Below are 20,613 nucleotides of genomic sequence, written 5' to 3' on the forward strand. Positions count from 1 at the left end.
CGGTCTAGAAGGGTGAGCAGGAAGGTGGCTGGGAGGGAGGACGTCTTAGGGGAGCTGGCATGAGTCTCTGCTTATGCATAGAGGCAAGAACGTGTAGGGCAGTGGTTCTCGACCTTCCTGATGCCACGACCCTTTAATACAGTTCCTCATGTTGTGACCCCACCATAAAATTATTTTCGTTGCTACTTCATAACTGTCATTTTGCTACTGTTATGAATCGTAATGTAAATAAATATCTGATATGCAGGATGTATTTTCATTGTTCGCGACCCGCAGGTTGAGGACCGCTGGTGTAGGGCATCATGCAATTATATGCCTATTGCATGCACATTGAAACAAAATACTTCTCCAGATTCTCAAAATAGGCAATGGTTAGTAACACAGATCACATCGATTAGGATGGCATGATGGTGAAGATCAATTGTATCAGATAAGAGTCAACGTTATGTCACATTTTCACGCCGATTAGAAACGGTGGGTCCTGGGTCAGGCGTAGGAAAGGATGTAGGAATGGACCCCCGCCTGTGCTGAGAGCCTTGGTTCTGTGACTCAGGGGGTGGGTGTCTCATTCTACTTGTTAACTCGTCTTAACTGAGTGTCCGTTCCTGCAAATCACTGCTCCAAGAGAGAGATCCGACTATTGAGTCCTAAGGACTTGATTTCACTTGAGAATTCAGAAGAAATCGGAAACTGTCGACAGTATAGCACAGGATTGAGTAATTCAGTCTTTTTACAGTTGTAATGAATAGCTACCTACTTGTCGGCATTCTGTTAACCAGTTACTTTATTAAGGTGCGCACCCCAAATTTACGATAGTGGGAAAAAGTACTGATGAGCCTTCTAAAACACCCAGGGAGGGTGGAATCAATGTTTTGGATGCTTTTAATAGCAAGTCAAAGTGTCATGTTGCTTACAAAATCTATAGCATTTTAGAGCTTGGGAGTCGTTCGGGATCATCTGTTTTGATGACTTTTTCACATCTTTGGAGAAAGGCATTCCGGGTGTGGGAACTGTGCAAACGTCTGAGAGCAGAGTTGGTGGGCACTCCCACACTCCGACACATTCATTCTTGGATCCATCTGGGCACCCAAGTGTTTTCATTCAACAGATATTCTTAAAGACGTTACAACACGCAGACTAAACATTTAAATGAGATACTGCTGTCCCTTCCAGGAGCTTACAGTCCTGTGAGGAGGTGAGACATGCGGTAAAGAGTGTAAGTGGAAAGTTATTTTTGAAACAAAAGTTCAGAAATGGAAAATTGCTTCCAGGCAAAATGGACGACTGTGCCTGAAATAGAGAATGTGTGCATTAACTCGGACTTTGACACCTGTATTTGTTTTACGTAAGGAATTTGGAGTCTCCAGCAAGAGAGAAAAAGTTGGTGAGATGAAGTGTTTTGACTTAACGCCTGTTTTTGTGCTGGGGGGAGCAGAGCAGGGTGACACTGAGCTGTTGAATTGTCACTCTATTAAGAACATGTTGTTCAAGCACAAGAGCATAATTGATTTAATTACCTTGAAAATACAATTTTGAAAAAATGGTTTTTAAAAATTGAGGATTCATTAGGGAATAATAAATGTAAGCAGTACCTAAAGGCACGTCTCCCATCCCAACTACCCCAGGGACCAGCTCAGGAACGTGGGCTTGGAGCCCCCTCTGGAGGAGAGAGGGAGCCCTCCCCTGCTAGCCTGGCAGCCAATGGCTTCTCCCCTAAAGGTCAGAAATGGAGAAAAGGATCGTCTAATCAAATTGACTTTTGGAATTAACCTTATAAAGCAGAAATCCACAGCCCTCACCTCCTGGAGAACCGGGGGAGGATGTCTGCTTCATTAGGCAACTTCAAAACATCCCTCCCTCGATGCAGACGAATAAGGACATGGACAAATAATTACAATGAAGACAATAATTATATTTGTTTTATGAGCAGAGCCTGCAAAGCCCCATGCCACAAAATCTCTTATGGAGTGTCATCATTTAAGAAGCCAATGGACTCTAAAAACAAACAGAAAAATCTGTTTATTCGTTCACTCATTCTACAAGTGTTTCCTGAGCACCTGCTGTGTACCAGGCACCATTCACAATAAAAGCCCTGGCTCTCATCGGCACGGCTTCCACTGGAGAGGTGATAGTAAGAGCCCTGACCAGCGCCTTCCCTTAGGGGCACTGTGGTGTGAGTGAGTGTGGGCAGGGAGGCAGGGGCACGGGTGGGTCTGGGAACCCTCAGGAGACTAGAGCCAGTGGCTGGCAAACTCATTAGTCAACAGAGCCAAATAGCAACAGTACAACGATTGAAATTTCTTTTGAGAGCCAAATTTTTTAAACTTAAACTGTATAGGTAGGTACATTGTTATTAACTTAATTAGGGTTCTCCTAAGCTGGCCTTTGCTAAAAACGTCCTCAATCTGATTGAGGTACGTTCGCTGAGGTCGACCCCTTCCAACTCTCCCATCCACACTTGTCTTGTATACTTGTTTCCTCTATCTCAGTGATGGCGAACCTTTTGAGCTCGGCGTGTCAGCATTTTGAAAAACCCTAACTTAACTCTGGTGCCGTGTCACATATAGAAATTTTTTGATCTTTGCAACCATAGTAAAACAAAGACTTATATTTTTGATATTTATTTTATATATTGAAATGCCATTTAACAAAGAAAAATCAACCAAAAAAATGAGTTCGCGTGTCACCTCTGACACGCGTGTCATAGGTTCGCCATCACTGGTCTATCTCCTTTCCGAAAACCGACTTCTGCGCATGGACCACAAAGTTTCAATCACACTTTACGTGTGCGCCTGCACGTGGTATTTTGTGGAAGAGCCACACTGAAGGGGCCAAAGAGCCGCATGTGGCTCTCCAGCCGCGGTTTGCCGACCACTGGACTAGACCATGCCATGCCCTTTAAAAAGCAGTACACAGTCTGATTTTAGCCCTCCAACAAAATGAAAGCCTTCCCCAGAGATGATGAAGAACTTGTTACTATAACTCGATAGGCTGGTTTTGGAAGATACTTAGAAACTTACATATATCCAGTCTGCCCCAAAGTACAGCTTCACAGAACCTCTGGGTGGAGGAATCTTAAGCTAAAAGCCACCAACCACATAGACCAGTGATTGTCAACATTTTTCATCTCACGGCTCACATAAACTGATTACTAAGATTCTGCGGCACACCAAAAAATGTAATTTTTTTTGCATATCTGACATAGAAAGTAGGTATAATTTTGATTCATTCACACTGGACGGCTATTGTTGCATAGGCTATTGTCATTTTTATATTTGACAGTCTAAGGGGGAAGAGGTCAGTGCCCCTGACTACATAGTTTTAAAAATCCTTGCCGCACAGAAGTGGGAAATCGCGGACCTAGACCACTGTTTCCAGACTCTTGTATGGATGAAAAGCATGTGAGGATCGCAGGGCTGGCCCATCAGGAAGATGAGCAGCCAGAGTTTCTCCTTCTGTGTCAGTGGTTTGGGCCCACTGCTCATCCGACCACCCCTGCTTATTGTGGAGCGCGGCTACAGTGTTTGGACAGGTTCAAGCCTCAGACTAATGAGAGGGCACAGTCCCACATGCAAGTCCCAGCTTGGAGGGCAGAGCCCTCCCAGCACAATTATAGCCAACAGCTACAGTTGTGAGCTTGAACCTATGGTCCGAACACGTGGCCCCACGTGCCTGAGTGATGTGGGCTTGATGGAGTTCAGGTGTATGTAATTGAGGAGGATCAAAACCCATGAGAATGTTGTAAACATCTTGACCACGTCCTTACTTTGCCTTGTGGAATCTGCTATAAAATAAAGACAGGGCTTGTCGTCTGTGGCGCTCTCTCTCCATCCAAGAGGGTGGCGTCCCACCCAGACCCAGCTTTCTTCTCGTGCCTGTCTTTTCTCCATCCTTCACCGCCCCCTCTCAGGGTCCCTGAACCAGGCTGAGCTGGTGCGGCACATAAGGCGCCCAACGTGGGGCTGAGTATGCCATGGCCGTGCCCGCTCACCACAACTTATTCGCTGGGACAGGCGGTGCTGGGAACACAGTCGTAGGGAAGGCAGACCTGGCTCCGGACTTTGTGGAGCTCTTGATGCTGCAAGGAAGACCCATACGACGTGTCACTTTATTGACCATTTCAAGGTCATGATGAGCTTCTTCATTCTGTTGATTTTCCAGGTCTTAGTTGCATTTAACACGGTTGCCCACTCACCCCTTCCTGCCCCTCACTTGCTGGCGCCCCTTTGCAGTCTCCTTGGCTTCCTTCTCTGTTTCCTCCCTAGGGGGATGTTGAGGTTCCGCATGTTCTATCAGGTCACTTTCTGTTACGCTTCTGCTCTGGACCTCCGGGGCCATGGCGTCCCTCCTCGGAGCCTCAGTGGCCGTCTTCGTGCTGGAGACACTCCATTCTGAAAAGCTACCCAGATAGGCGACGCCTCACACGGCACATGATCCAAACCAAGACTGATGTCTTCAAAAGAAGTGGGTTTTTCTATGGAGTCAGAGGCATTTTCCAAAATGAAAAATCCTCTCTATTTCGGACCCGTTTCTTGGTAATTAGGAGGCACTTCTGTGCATCTTCAAAGGCAGCATCGGCCAAGTGTTTGCATTGGTTGTTGTTAGTAATTTGTTTGGCGGAGTAGGAGGAAAGCACAGAAATTTAAAGATAAAGTGTAGCCCCTCTCAATGGAATATCATTCATAAAGAATACGAATGTCTCTGAAATTTTCATAGAAATCAATGCGAAATAAGATTTAATTTATTAAAAACTCAAATCACAAGCAATTCATGGAAGCATATCTGCTGTGAAGTGTGAGGATCCACATGAGGAGAAGGTGATGGATTGGGTTTGGTTGATTATGTGACGTGAATTGCATTCTGACCACCGGCACAGCGGGTTGGACCAGGGAGCAGGACTTCTTCTCCCACAGTCTGTCCCTAGGAGCCCTGCTGGTACATATAAATGCTATTTTCCTTATAATAATATTATTTTCCTTATAATAATATCAGACCTGGGAATATTTTTTAATAAAAATTTTTAAAAATATTTATTTTTATTTATTTCAGAAAGGAAGGAGAGGGAGAGAGAGATAGAAACATCAATGATGAGAGAGAATCATTGACCGGCTGCCTCCCAGGATCGAGCCCTCAGCCCCATCATGTGCCCTGACTGTGAGTTGAACTGTGACCTCCTGGTTCATAGGTCGATGCTCAACCACTGAGCCATGCCAGCCAGGCCAGATCTGGGAATTTTGATATTAGCCAAGGGTTCTGAGTCAGAGAACTAGTTATAAGTACCAATGTGTGTTAGTCAAGTTGAGATAATACTCTAAACCCACATGGCTACTTAAAATACTGTAACCATGCTCTCGATTCTGTGAATATGGGTCTCATTTAACTTAGGATCCTAATAAGTCAGAGTAGCCCCAGCATAAAATTCTGTTTCACTTACTGTAGATTTCAACTACTAAAAATAACACACCCCTAGAACAGTGATGGCGAACCTTTTGAGCTCGGCGTGTCAGCATTTTGAAAAACCCTAACTTAACTCTGGTGCCGTGTCACATATAGAAATATGTTGATATTTGCAACCATAGTAAAACAAAGACTTACATTTTTGATATTTATATATTTAGATGCCATTTAACAAAGAAAAATCAACCAAAAAAATGAGTTCGCGTGTCACCTATGACACGCGTGTCATAGGTTCGCCATCACTGCCCTAGAAGAAACATCAGTGACGTGTGCAGTTCCACAGGCTCTAGCGTCATAACAGAGATAACCAGGAAGTCAGAACGTCTTCACTCAATTTAGATAAATCTCTCTGTTGCCTACAGTTTCTCTCAGAATAATTTGCTTTCTGTAGATCTGTGTTTAATTGTTTCAAACACACTTATTAGCTACACGACAAAAAAGTAACCATGAAGGATGTAATAAAGACACAAGTTGAGAGAGATGAATTACTTGAGGGGAATCCACTGAGTTATCTGCTTATTTTTAATTTGCTTATTCTTCCTGCCTTCTCCCTCCCTCCCTCCCCAGACCGCCCCCCCCACACACACTCATACTCACACTCATGCACAGCCCCAAGCTACTTAGCCATAGCATTAGAGAGAAAATCATTGTAAGAAAGGGAATAGGAAGGGTGGAGGGAGCCCCTTCTTCATGCCCAAGTTAGTTCATGTCCTGTCTCTGGTGGCTGTTCCTGTCCCATGCGACGTCACAGCATAACCACCCTGCACCTGCAGAAATAGGCAAATAAGCAGGTCGGCTCAACAAAACGTTAAGTTTCAGGTCTTTGTTAGCAAAAGGACTTGGCCGTGGAGTCTCCAGAGGCCACGATTCCTATGGGATCTCCTTCCTTTCACAAGTTATTTTGCTGGAGTAATCAATCGCTCATCTATACCGTCTGCTTCGTGGAGGCCACTTCTCTACTGAAAACAAAAGCTGCCTTCTTTCCTCTGCTCCGGGCTCCTGAACCTGGCCGTGAGCGGTGTACTTCGTCGCAGGGTGCGTTCGCCATGGTTTCCCGCCATCTGCGCAGGCTCCATCCCAGGTGGCCTGGCAGGGCAGTGGGTGGGAAAGGGCTGTGAGTTCTGCCTCTGTCCCTCTCGGGCTGCCGCAGGCCGGCAGTCTAGCACACAGTCCGGGTCTTTCAGTCTAGCACACAGGCGGGGGCAGGCGTCCCAGCCACCACTGTGTCTGATCCCTGCAATGCGCAGACCCCATGCAAAGTGCTGTCCTTTGAAACAGCTTAATTATTTCTTCAGATTTCAATTGTAGTAAATAATTTGTTCAACAAGGAGAGATTTTGATATGAAAGGGCAAAGAAGAAAAAACTTCCTTTAGCAAGCAAAACCAGCGGTTGTGTTCAGTTTTAATTAACCAGGAAGCCCCCAAACCCCAGAGCGTGCCACCCCGCATTGACGATTAATTAGCGCTGCTCTGAAGGGGCTGCAGGCATTGAGCTGGGAGGTCTGGCGCGAGGCGCTGTTTTCCCTGCCAGCGCCGTCCATCCCCAGCTCCACACCTTGATGGCCACGTGCTGCTTCAGGCCACAGCTCCTGCGAAGTGTGGGTTTTCACCTCAGTTTGCAATTTCGCATGATCAGCAGAGGAGGAAAGTGAGACGGGTGCACCGTTTTTTTGTAAAAGACATTAAAGATGAACAATGCAATGCTTTCCAGCTTTCGATGCTTTTCAAGAGGATTTTCTACCAAACTGCTGAGGAAGATACATATTAAGGAAAACTCCTAAGGAATGAGTGGTCACCCTTGGCCTTTAAATGGCCATCCGTTTATGGTAGGTCATGTGGGTTCCTTTTTTTACATTACATTAGCATATTTATATACATACGAGTATATATATATATATATATATATATATATATATGTATATATGAATGGCTTAACTAGAAACTACTGGAGTTAGCATCTAAGAGGCAGCATGATGTAATGAAAAGAACATTAGACGCATTAGATTCTTGAAATCAAATTATCTGGAATATGCGTATTCCTTGAAGGAATCTTAATTTTAGTTGGATCGCCCTTGAACTCTAGAGGTTTATATATACATATATTATGGACAGTGGTTTCTCAGCAGAAAAATCAGGCACTGCTGGCCCAAAAGAAATGGGCTTTAATAGTGTAGGGTTGTCTCTTTCTCTGTCTATGCTTACGGGCAAGTGAACTAGTTACATGGTTTCATCAATTCCATTTCATAAGGCGAGGCAGCTCTCATGTACTCATGTTTATGAAAGATACCAGGAATGGCAATGAACTCAAATCAGACCTATCTAGTCTGGATTTTTAAACACGTTCACCTTTACGTAGGTTTGGCGTCGTAGGTATTCACAGTTCTGTTAATTTTTTTGTGTTGTTGGTCCTCACCCGAGGATATTTTTCCATTGATTATTAGAGAGAGTGGAAGGGAGGGCTATAGACAGGGAGAGAGAAACATCGATGTGAGAGAGACACATCCATTGGTTACCTCCCGCATGTGCCCCGACCAGGGCTGGGGATTTAACCTCCAACCGAGGTACGTGCCCTTCACCAGAATTGAACCCCGGGCCCTTCAGTCCAAGGGCCAATGCTCTATCCACGGACCAACCGGGCGAGGCCTCTGTTAATTTCTGTGTTGAGCCCATTGGCCAGGGCCTGGCTCCGGAGGGGGTTACCTGGTACCGAGCAGGCACCAGCGGGACATAAAGATCTGCAGACGGCGAGCATCTGGTCAGAGGGATGGATGACTGGAGAGGCCAGTGAGCGCAGGAACCAGAGCCCGGGGACCTGCGTGCAAACAGGAAGGACACCAGTGTGGTCTGTCCAGGCCGGAGGACCCAGACCCAGGGCGTGGCCCGGGCTGCACAGCAGGGATAAGAGCGGGAGGAACGGGGGCGCAGCTAGGTCGTCACACCTGGTGCATGACCGCTGGCATCAGATCAGACAGCAGGCCAGGCTGTGCCCCCCTGGCATTGCCCAGGGACCTTAGTCCACACTCTGCAAGCGGAGTGCCCTGGAGAGGCCCCTCCAGCCTATGTGTTTCCTATGCTTTGTCCTCCCTGATAATTCAGCTCTGTCTTACGAGTGTGTCCAGCGGGTTGGAGCGCATCCCTCCAGGACCCCAGGGAGCGAAGAAGGGGGCCCGGAGGAACACTGACTCGGCCGTGAGGACGAAGCCGGTCGCCTCCGAGTCACAAGCTGAAGTGCGCGTCACGTGGTGTCAAAGGCAGTTTCCACGTGTAGTGTCCCCTTAGCCTTTCCCAGCACACGTGAAGCAGGGTATATTTGGGTTAGCACATCTTCCAGCGTCCTGGAAAGAGTGGGGGTGCTCGCTCCCAAACTAAGAGAGGTGCTGAGGCTCAAGCAAGTTGAGGGCATTGCGGAGGCCACCGCGTCTCAGAAACAGAACCTCCCTGTTTGGGGGGCGGGGGCGCCTTACTCTAGGTCGTGGCCTGGAACGTGATGTCTTAGCAGCGCCTGGGGCTGACTTACTGGGTTTGCCGAACACACAGAAACAGAGAAGTGTAATGAGAAAGGCCACCCGTCCGCAGGCTGCCCATAGAGTGTGGCACCAAGTCGCCAGGTTCTGGGTGAAATTCAGTCCATTAGAGCAGAGGTTCCCATCCTTCTCTGGGGCCCCTGGACCCGGCCCCCTGCAGATGGCATCTCAGCTGTTAGTGCAGCACCAGGCTTTACACAGAGGAGAAGGTTTGCCTTTGAATAGCTTTTGTAAAAAAAAAAAAAAAAAAAAAAATAGTTTCTGAATGGGTTCCCTTTTCTCCCATGAGTCTCCCCTTGAGTCATATTTTCATTTACCCGACATATTGTCACTCTGTCCATGGAAAAATCCAGACACACATGGATCAGCAACATCCACCAACAGCATGGCTTTCAAATACTTACGCATAGTTGGTATACAATGTTATATTGGTTCTGTTGGTTTCAGGTGACAATGTGGTGGTTTGACATTTTTATACCCGACAGTGCGATCACTGCACTAACTCTAATGATCTAATGATCATTTGTCACCCTGCGAACTTACCACAATGCTACTGACTGTATTTTCCCCTCTCCCTTCTCACCCGCCCTCTCCTGTCGTGCCTTTGGGCCTGAGTGAGTGCTCTGCTCCCCAGACATCACAGTCCAGGAAAAGCTTTCAGCTCCAACATGACGGGAAGCTCTTTAGCGGGTGCTGGGCTTACGGCTGCGTGCCTGCAGGCTTCTCCCAGCGCCTCTCTCCATCTCTGCTGCATGTGGTGGAGCCCACACAGTGATCAGGGACTGCTGGTGACGTGGATCCTTCTTACCTGTGTAGCTTAGGGGGGGACTGTCGAACCCAGAGCAATTGCTGGGTGACTCAGGATGACCTTAGGGATGTGGATAGCCTATGGATTGCACAGTTCTTTTGTGAATTCAGTGAATATTGATTGACTGCCTCCTAAGCAACTTCCAGCATTCTGTAGGTGCGGGAGAGGCACGAGGGGGCCTAGCGATGTGCCGTGGTGGTGGTTGTGGTTGGATGGTTCTCGTCACAAAGGACTCGCTCTGGGTTGGGGTTATAGAAACAGAGAAGCCATTTCCCTGTAATTTGCCTTTCTCATCCTCATTCTGGGCATGACCTAGCTCACTCAGCTGAGACATTTTCCCCCTGTGATACGGAGCTATGTTGCTAAGCAACTGGATCAGTAATTGGTAAATGCTTATATATGATTTGATTTGAGTTACATATAAAAATATGTAACTGCTTTTTTTTTTTGGTCTTTATTACTAGGCAAGTGATTATCATTTGGTTTTATTTTGCCCAAATAAAATAAAATAACTGCTTTCATTTAGCAAATTGCATAATAGCACGATGCACTGGAAAGGCCCTGGCTCTGGAAGACAGAAAACTTAAATCCTAATCTCAGGCCTGAGAAGCACTAGTCCTGTGACCGTGGATGAAATCCGGGAACTGCTGAGCCTTCATTTTAAAAATCTGTCATTTGTAGTCCAGTCACCTCCCCTGCTCACCTCACAGGCGAGTGAGGATGGATGTCACCATGTGTGGAAAATGTGTCAGGAGGAGTGAAACATGCCGAGGTCCAAGCATGACCGACAGCTGCAGGCCGCTCCCTCTCGGGACTTGGCGTGTGTGGGTGTGGATCCACAGTGGAGCCATGAAGCACCGAGTGAGCGTATTCTATGCCATCAACAGGGCACACAGCCACGGGCAGGCCCGGGAGCCGCAGACGGAAGGAAACACGTGGCATTGACCTTCAGCGAGTTAACAGTGCAGTGATGGAGGAATACTAATAACGTAGAGAAGTGAAAGGCCTCATAGCAGGACAGCATCTCACTAAGCGTGAAACCGCAAGGCATATACTCAAGTCCAATGAATGTGAGGTTTCAGGGGAACGGCTGGTGGTCCCTGAAGGAGTCCGTGAGGGCAACGTGCACAAGCCCTTGAAGAATGGGCTCACTTTTGAGAGAAAAATAACGGGAAATTCGGAGCCATCATCACTATGGGTCAACGTTATGCATTGAGTTGCAAAAATCAGTCCATTTTCTAATTGCAACCGTGCCCGGCTATGGCATCTTCACAATATTGTTGGAGGTTGCCGGCCGGCCATGTTTTGCCTCCTAGCAGTAAACATTTTATTTGAAGTCATGTCATGAATTATTTCCTGCACTAATGAAATGGATCATTTACATAAACATCAGGAAAAAAAAACCCCAGACCCATATGCTTTGGGTCTCTGGGGACATGGAAATGACCTTGGTGACAGCCAATTAGAAAAGGGAGAGGTGAGGGAGGATGCCCTATTCCCACTTGGAGAGTTTCCAAAAGGGCTACCGTGCTTCGTGGCAGAGCCAGGAGACTGTGAAACGGGTGCTGTGTCAGGATGGAGCCGGGCTGGCGTGTTTTCTTTCCATGTAGACAGACATCTTCACTGTTTCCGGAAGCCAGCTCTGCCCCAGACCACTGCCGCTTGTCACGTGGCCTCCCGCTTCACAGTCTATTGTATTTCCCTCTCCCCCGTGTCACTGACCCCGCGGATTCCTGGAGCTGCTGCGATCTGTCACGTCATTGCTCATTATCAGGTAGCCTCCATCCTCAGAGCACTGACATGCCTTCTAATGGCACGGAGGCCACGGAGCCCGTGGCTGCCCGGCCATTGTCACGTTCAGTCGCAGCTTGGGTTGTCTTTTTCGTGCTGATGGTGGGGATTTCTTCCTCTGGGGTCAGGACCCTTTCTCTGCGGCAGATGTGGCTGCTCTGGGGGCCTCCCCCGGCCTCCTCTGCGGCAGATTTCCAGTTGCCATCTCTCCAATCAATCGCCTGGTCCGATCGAGGGGTGCTTGAATGACCTCTTAATTTTTACAAACCGTTACCCACCTCTCAGAGCATCCCACACTGAACCCCCCCCCCCCCCCACCACCATTGGGCAAGATGAAATGCGCTCAGGACGTGGTTAGCAACACATAGTGCGTCAGAATTTTTCAAAGGAAAGCAAATCTTTTAAGAAATGCCTCTGCCGCCCGCTGTTCCTGCCTGTTGCCTAAGGAAAGTTCTGTTCCTGAGGAAACTAATCATTCTTAGAAGATCGATAGGTCAATATTTCAGGAATCCCTGACACTAAGGTTGGGAGGCCCCAATTTAGTTCTCATGAGAGGCACGTAGGCCGAAGGGCTTTCCGTTGAAGCATTTCACAATTCCGGAAACCCAGCGTAGAGTAGTCTGCCACACAAATGCCAAAAAATGTAAAAGACAGAAAATCTCCGTAAGTTCTCCTTCAATCTACGTAGAGACCTAAGGCATTTCCCCCACCTAAACCAGTGAAATTCAACAGGTAATTGTTGACCTGATTTGTTATTTTAGATGTGGGTAGATTTGGACAGGGAGAAAAAGTCACCCGCCCATGGGAAGGTCACCTCAGTTCTACGCTGGTGTCTGAAGTCATGTGCCATCACAGTGATGTGTGAGGGTGGCTGTCTCCTGGGGGAGATGAGGAAGGCTACGGAGGCAGAGGGGGAGAACCCAGAGGGAATAATCGAGCTCAGTAGGGTTTCATTCTTGCCATCGCTCTTCTCCTCGCAGCGTGATCATGCTGAGCATGGCGCCGACTTTTCCATAGGTGTTCAGAAAATACTAATTTCATCCTGCTAGAGGAACTGTCTTGTTTTTCCTGAAATAAGGCGCAGAGAATGAAATGAAGCTCATGGAGGTTTAAAGCTGTATGCTGCGATGAATAAATAGCTTTAGGAAAAATGTGATACTATCCGTGCTAGGAATGAGACGAGGAAATATTACTTATAATGGCTGTTGAGATTAATTTTTTGTTGTTTGAAATCTTGTACAACCACCACTCATTTGTTTTTTCTCCGTATGAACAAAGAACTTGTAAGGCATTAATTACACAAAATACACCTCTAGCCAGAATGTCTCTCTACCTTTTCAATTCTTTCCTGACTGCTTCTCCTTTGTGTCACTGAATAATACAATTATACAGGAGTGATTCCCTGACCTTCACCTTCTCCTGTCTGCATGTCTGAGGTACTATATAAAAAGAACAGAAGCTGCTGACTTCCAAGAAATTGGAACACATGAAATAGAGATCCAACAGCTGGTTATGATGATGTCAAAATTAAAATAAATGTTCCTACAGATTACAGAGATGGCTGTAAAATGTGACTTATTAATTTCTAAGTTGTGGAATTCTCATATATTTTTATATACATGTTTAAGAAGAACATAATTGCTAAAATGTATTTTCTAATTTTTCAATTGCAGTGGGCATGCAATATCATATCAGTTTCAGTATACAACATAGTGATTCCTCAAGAAAATGATTTTTAAATGTAATGTCAAAATAAACTCCTCCATTACTATTTTTTCTGCATGGAGGCCAACAGAGGCTTCCCTAAATGGAATAGAAATTCCAGGATCCTTGCAGAATCTCGGCATTGGCAGAGATTTTGGAGTCGTCTGATTTTCCAGATGCGTGCTCACTTATCCTGATATTCTATGCAAATGGGTTTTTAGCCATTACTTGGAAACGTCTAGTCAGTGACAGAAGGCTCACTATTCCATGAAGCAGATCCATTGCTCATGGTTTATCCAAGCTCACCAACATGCCCCTTATCCCTACTGTTACATCTCACCTTATTTTGCCCCTGGGTAGAGATTTTAGGGTGCAGTATGAGGCACACAGACCTAGATTCATTCTGGGCTCCACTATTTAGTATTACATACCTTTGAAGTACCACCTATGAAGCTCTTCCTGTGTACTAGCCACTTTATATGCACTCATTTAATTTTCATAAAAAGTCTATAAAAGTAGGTTCTATTTTTGCTGTATCTTGCTATGCAGAAAGTGAGGCTTGATGCTAATATTTGTGATAATGATAATGATGATAGTGTTATTGAATGCCAGCTATGTGCCAGGTGCTGCGCTAGGCCCTTTATGTACATTATAAACATTACCAGAATTTGAGTGACTTGCCTATTATCTACCTAGTATCTGGAAAAGCTGCATGTTCAAAATCAGGTCAGATATGAAAAGGACTCTGAATTTAATTCTTTAAGCCTCATTTCTTTGTCTGGTCAATAGGGAATACTATTATCTTCCTCACACGGTTTCCTGAAATTAAGAAAGTTGGCCGAGGAAATTATTGAGAATTCTTGCTTGAAAAATACTTCCTGGCACATATCATTTACTCACATTTTTAAAGACAGTTTTTTAAAAACTCGCTTCCTTCCCCCTTTTCCAGGTTTATATTCCCCAGTCTCAATATCCCTAGCTCCTTCAGTCTTGAGTCATTCATTCAACAAATATGTCTGAACTCTGTCCTATCAGAACTTACATTCTAGTCAGGAAACAGCCACTAAACAACACACATGATAACTAGTCATCCTATATAATAAAAGCCTAATATGCAAATCGTCCTAACGGCGGAATGACCGGCAGCACAACCAGTCGCTATGACACACACTGACCAACAGGGGCCAGATGCTCAACGCAGGAGCTGCCCCCAGCGTGCAGGCCCCAGGCCAGCCAAGATGAGTGCCAGCCCCCGGCCCAATCACCCTGCAGGTCGCCCCGCAGAGGGAGGCGACTGGCCGCAGTGGCGGAGGGTGGGGCCAACAAGTGGGTGGGGCCAGGCGGCCAAGGTGGGTACCAGTGGGGGCCCCCCGATTGCCCGCCGGTTACCCCACAGATCAGCCCTGATTGCCAGCCAGGCCTAGGGACCCTACCCATGCACGAATTTCGTACACCGGTCCTCTAGTCTATTATGTTAGAAGATAATCATTGCCATGGTGGTGAGGAGGGGTGGGTAAGGCAAGCAGGACAGGTGAAATAAGGACATTGGAGTGGGTGGTGTATCATTTACTATGGCTATGTAACCAGTGACCCCTAAAATGTAGTGGCTTGAAGCAGCAGTGATTGCTCATGGTTTCCAGAGTTCAGAAATTCAGACAAGACATAGTGGGGATGGTTATCTCTGCCCCATAATGCCTATAGTGACTATTTTTCCTAGAGGAAATTGCGAAGGGAGGACCTAAGAAAGCAAGTGTGTCAGGCAGAAGGACGCGCTCAGTGCTCTGAGGGGTCCCATAAGGTGGGGCCGAGACCATCGCACCCAGGAGCCCTGAGGGTCGTTGGGGGCCTCACAAGGGCAGTTTCAGAGGAACAGTGAGCCGGTCACCTCATTGGAATGGGTTTATAGCGAATGCGAGGAGAGTTGGAGAAGCAAGTGTACACAGGTTCCATGAGTTCCGTTGCAAAGATGAGCAAGGAAACAGAGCAGTAGCTGACTAGGGAAGAAGAATCAAGAGAAGGATTTGTGTTTTAGCTTTGAAGATGGGAGAAATAACAGCAAACTTGTATGCCGTTGGAGATGATCTAGTATAGAGGGAAAGTTTATATTGTGAGAGGGAAGAGAAGAGAAGGGGTGGGGAGGGGAGGGCAGAGGAGAGAAACCCTGGTGTTATGTTCTTGTGTCCTTTTTTGTGCTTCACTTTCCCCTTGGGCAGGGAGTGTGGGCGTGGGTGGGACAGATAAGAAAAAGGAAAGCAGCAGCAGGCCCTTCTAAGTTGCCTTTCAATAGCATTTTCTTCTTCTCCCTTCTCCTCTCTGTCCTCCCATTTGGACTGGGAACCCCAACTGGTGAGGGAGTGGGAACCACAGCAACCGACTGGACAAAAGAATCCTATTGTGAATGGAGAAGCAGCACCTGCCAGTCGTGGGTCACCATCTCCCCCTCTTCCTGACCCTCTAAGGCACAGGCAGCCAGGCTGCCAGGAGAGCATGACGCTGACACGCACGTCCATCCACACGAGTCACTGTTGGTTTAGGGAGAGAATCTCAGAGAGAATGAAAGCTGCCACGCGGCCCCGCCTCCTCGCTGACCACCAGCTCTGCCTCGCCTGTCGCTGGAGGGAGAGTGGCGAAGAGGCCATGAAAAGAAACGATTCCAAGGTTTTCTGTCCGCCGCCTGGCGCGAGGAGTTCTGTGGAAACCTTCCAGTGCCCTTCGTTTTCATCACCCTTCACCTGAGTGCCCATAGGGTTCCCTACGTTCGGGATTGGGGCTGTGAGGTGTCATTCCAGCAAGATCTGTTCTTCCTCCCGTATCCCATTGCTCTCTATTCATTCTCGTGGATCCGATGTTCAGTTTTATGGCTCAGAAAAGCTAAGCTATGAAATAGTAATTCTTCGCTATACTTGTGCAGTGGTAGTTTTGTAGCTCAGGGGACTGGTCGGTCAAAAGCATGATAATTACTACCCTAGTCAGTGGTCAGCAAACTGCGGCTCAGCAAACCGCGGCTCGCGAGCCACATGCGGCTCTTTGGCCCCTTGAGTGTGGCTCTTCCACAAAATACCGACTTCTGCGCATGGGCCACAAAGTTTCAATAGCCCTGTACGTGCGCGCCTGCACGTGGTATTTTGTGGAGGAGCCACACTCAAGGGGCCAAAGAGCCGCGTGTGGCTCGTGAGCCGCGGTTTGCTGACCACGGTCCTAGCTGGTTTGGTTCAGTGAATAGAACATCGGCCCGTGGACTGAAGGGTCCCAGGTTCGATCCCGGTCAAGGTCATTTACCTCAGTTGCAGGCTCAATCCCCAGGCCTGGTTGTGGGTGTGGCGCATGCAGGAGACAACCAATCGATGTTTCTCTCTCTGTCTCTCCCCCTCCCTTCCACTCTCTCTAAAAATCAATGGGAAAAACATTCTTGGGTGAGGATTAACAGTAGAAAAAAAGCTTGATAATCACTGATACAAAAGTAAAACTGACTTTTCCAGATCCTCCCAATGCGGAGGCCGGGGAGGGAGAGGGAAGGTGGAAACGATGCTGATTTTATCTTTTCGCTTCGCCGCTGTTGCGACCTGCGAGGTTACCGCTGGGAACACCGGCTGGTGATCAGGTTTTGACCTGCAGAACGAAGTCCTGGCCGTCCATTTGCTTAAGCAGCAGCTCACTGTGTTGAATGATATTTGATAAGGACATCGAGATTCTTTGAACAAGAGTCTGGAAACACTGCGAATTAATCCAGAAATGAGTATAGCATAGTCCGTGAGATGCCTTTCGCCCGACCCTGTTCCCTGTGTTCTCCCTCTTCGCTGTGATCAGACGATGGTGCGTTACCTGACACAGAACATTTGAACGAGGGAAGATGCGGTGGAAATAGCCAGTGTTGTCAGTGGCGTGGCAGCCTCGCCCCCGCCCTCCCGGCCCCTTGGTGCCCTCGCTGGCTCCGACCCACTCGCCCTCCCACGTGCCCGGGGACCGTATTCTGTGTTGGGAGACCACCCCGCACAACCAGCCTGTTTCCGGGCAGCAGCCCCATCCCAGCCCTGCACAGCCGTCCGCATTCATTCCGATTTGCTGTTCCGTTTCTAAAATCAGCTGGACTTATTCCCCCACAGCTGGGGCGTGTGTTTCTCTCCCACAGGCACGTACATAGGGTGCCTTGATCGGCCTCCCCGTGGCCCTTCATCAGGCCGGCCTGGCTTTACAAGGCGCTGGTATTTCTCCATCAGGCGTAAGGCCCCTCCCTGGAGTTCATGCTGGAGAAGTTACGGCGTGATTAGCCTGATAGGTGCTGTTTACCCCTAAAGACGCCCGGCCTATTCCTGCTTAAGCCGCGTGTCTGTGGGTAACAGACAATCCTGTGTAAATCTCCACCGCAGACCCGGGCACTTTTACGGCTCTTGGCTGCCGTAGAAATGATTGGGGAGCTCGTTAAGTCGACTCCGCTGTAGTTTAGGGCGGCTATGGAGCCCACGGAGGATGGAGAGAGAACGATTAAGCTTCAGCGAGAACGAGGAGGTCCTTTAAGGGCGAGAGAATGAAGTCACATGCATATCTGTGATGGCACCAGCCTTTCCCCTTATTGTTCACTTTCTGCATTTTCCCTCCAGAGCTGCCCAGAAGTTGAATCTGTCCTCTAAGAAGAAGAAGCACCGACCTTCCACTTCCGTGGCCGAGCCCCCTCTCTTCGGCACCAGCTTCAGTGGCATCCTGCAGACCTCTCCGCCCCCCGCCCCGCCCTGCCTGCTGCGGGCCGTCAGCAAGGTGAAGGACACACCGGGCCTGGGCAAGGTAGGCACCCCGCCGTCTCCACTGGCTCAGGGTGTGGGGCCCTGTATGCGGGGAAAGGAGAAAACCAGGGCTCCGGTTTATTTGTTTAAAACAGGAGGTTGACCTATGAACCAGGAGGTCACGGTTCAATTCCTGGTCAAAACACATGCCCAGATTGCGGGCTTGATCCCCAGTGTGGGGCGTGCAGGAGGCAGCTGGTCAGTGATTCTCTCTCATCATTGATGTTTCTCTCTCTCTCTCCCTCTGTCTTTCTCTCTGAAAAAAAGAAAGAAAAAAGGAGGTAGCAGGGAGAAAAGGAGACAAAGTGGAATTCATTGGAAGTCCTGTAGGGTTTTCTTTGGTTACATGTACTAAACAGTAAATTCAGACATTCCAGTTAATGGAGATCTGATTTGATTTTGGCACAAAAAAGGGGTTTCCCTTGTTGGACAGAATTGTCACCCTTGAAAGAAACACAAAAGACGGCGGGCAGAGGCAGGAGGCAGACACAGCGCAGGAATTAGACCTGAGGATGCTTTGTAGATGCGGTGACATGCTCACTGTGTTCTCCTCCTCGGAGAAATCACAGCTCTGCTTTGGGGCCTGACTCCTGGTGGGGCTTCTGGGGAGCGACTTCACTTGTCCTGTTCTAGCCAAGAAACGCAGTTTGAATTTTGACGAAGACTTAGAAAGAGAGGCAGGGGCACTGTTTCCAGGTGTTGCTCAGCTACGTTGGGATAACTTGGTTTTTCAATGCTCTCTCGTCTGATAAACATCTGGGTGAGGCAACTGCGGTTGAGTCTTCAGTTGGTAAAGAAGCGGAGATGGGTAGAAACCTGAGCGAGAGAACGAGGTGGCTGTTTTACTCCTCTGGCTTCCGGCAGGCACGGGGAGTCAGTGCCAGCGCCATGGGAGGCCCCGGCTTCATTTGGAAACGTGCAGATCTGGCCGAAGGTTGCTGCGGCCGTGTATTTCGGTCACTGATGCTCTTTCCCCTGGGCCCTCAGACATGGTTGTGCCAGGTTCATGGTCATCAGTGGCCTCAGCCATGAGGCAGTCCTTCTGGTGTTCACCTGGGGCCCTCTTAAGGAAATACAGTGGAGTTTAATATAGAACGTAAGTAGTTGATGCTACATATCATCTAGAATAATAAAAGGGTAATATGCTAATTAGACCGGACGTCTTCCAGACATCATTCTGGACGTCCTTCCTGAGGAAGCTGGGCCTGGGGAAAGCCAGCCAAGTCCCAGGTGCCAGTGGGAAGCCGGTGCCAGCAGCCAGGGGAAGGAATTTTCGTGCATCGGGCCTCTAGGATATATATAAATCGGTATGTTTGATGTTGATAAACTTGATTCAATTGCCAAAAGCAACCTAATTATTTAAACCCCAGAGCTGGGGCCTCATGAGGGGGCAGAGGGGAGCAAGCCCAGCCCAACCCCCACCTCATGCCCAGCCCCCAAGGACTTCCTCAGTGTTACGGTCACTGAAGGAGAAACGCACGAGGCTGAAAGGGGTAAAGAATTATGGATTTACTAGAGGCCCGGTGCATGAATTTGTGCATCGGTGGGGTCCAGTTGGCGGGCCCGCCCCGATCGGGGCTGATAGGGCCGGGCTGGCCGGGGGAAGGGGATGCAGGAGGTTGACTGGTTGGCCCCGCCCCCTGGTCAAACTCCCTGTTGAACTCCCGGTCGAGGGGACAATTTGCATATTAGCCTTTTATTATATAGGATTAGGTCATCTGGAGACCAGATGGCCTGAGCCCCCAAATGGCGCCAGCACCCAGGGGTGGGGAGGCAGAGGTTGTCAGGGACTCTAGGTGAGCTTTTTCGGCCGAGAACTCTCTGGATCCGGATCCTGGGAAAGTCAGGAGGGGAAAGATAAAGGTCTGAGCAATGGCATGTGGTCTGAGCGAAAGGGAGTGTGGGTGGTGACGTGGTCTTCAGGGCAGTTCCCAGGGGAGGGGCAGTGTGGGAGGGCTTTTAGGGGTCCATTGAGAGCTCCCCTCTCATGACGTAGACAGGAAGACTGAGGCCCAGAGAAGGTAAGTTTTTTCCGGTGCCTCCTGAATCAATGCAAGGAGTCCTTTATTTTCTGCTGTCTCACTGGGCTGCACCTAGATACACAAGCCCTTTCAGAATCTGGGCTGGAGATAAGCGTGTCACAGAGCCATGATGATAGCAGACGAATGCTGGGAACCAGCTGCCTTCATCCAGTGGAGAAGGACATGTGTCCCTTTTCAGAGTCATGGTTGGGAGAGAAGAGGCAGGAAGAGGGAGAGCAGACACAGAGGAGATCTGGGCGCTCCATGCCACCCCTCCCCTGGCTCCCACTCCCTGCTGTTTCTGGGGCAACTACCCACAGCCACCTCTACTTGGAGCCATTGCTGGCCACTGAGCACTTCTCCTCAGCACCTAGAGCAGATCCAGGCTCACGGTGAATATTTATTGAGGACCTACTGTGTGTCAGGCACCGGTGCTGGGCGCTAGGCTTGCACTCAGGGCAGAGGAGGCAGAATCCTGCTCTTACAACACTTGTAATCTGGTGCAACATGCAGGACGGTTTGATCTAAGA

The 20,613-nt window shown here is 48.4% G+C and overlaps 1 protein-coding gene across 1 annotated transcript in view; it reads left to right on the forward strand.

Annotated features, from left to right (window-relative positions):
- The window catches only part of KIF26B (kinesin family member 26B), a 356,959-nt gene that overhangs the window by 236,448 nt on the left and 99,898 nt on the right, over positions 1 to 20,613 (forward strand). Inside the window, exon 5 of the mRNA XM_036354955.1 lies at positions 17,883 to 18,063. Coding sequence (XP_036210848.1) covers positions 17,883 to 18,063 — 181 coding nt within the window. The remainder of the gene's footprint in view (positions 1 to 17,882; positions 18,064 to 20,613) is intronic.

The sequence above is a fragment of the Myotis myotis genome, unplaced genomic scaffold (genome assembly GCF_014108235.1).
Source record: "Myotis myotis isolate mMyoMyo1 unplaced genomic scaffold, mMyoMyo1.p scaffold_m19_p_21, whole genome shotgun sequence".
Lineage (NCBI taxonomy): Eukaryota > Metazoa > Chordata > Mammalia > Chiroptera > Vespertilionidae > Myotis > Myotis myotis.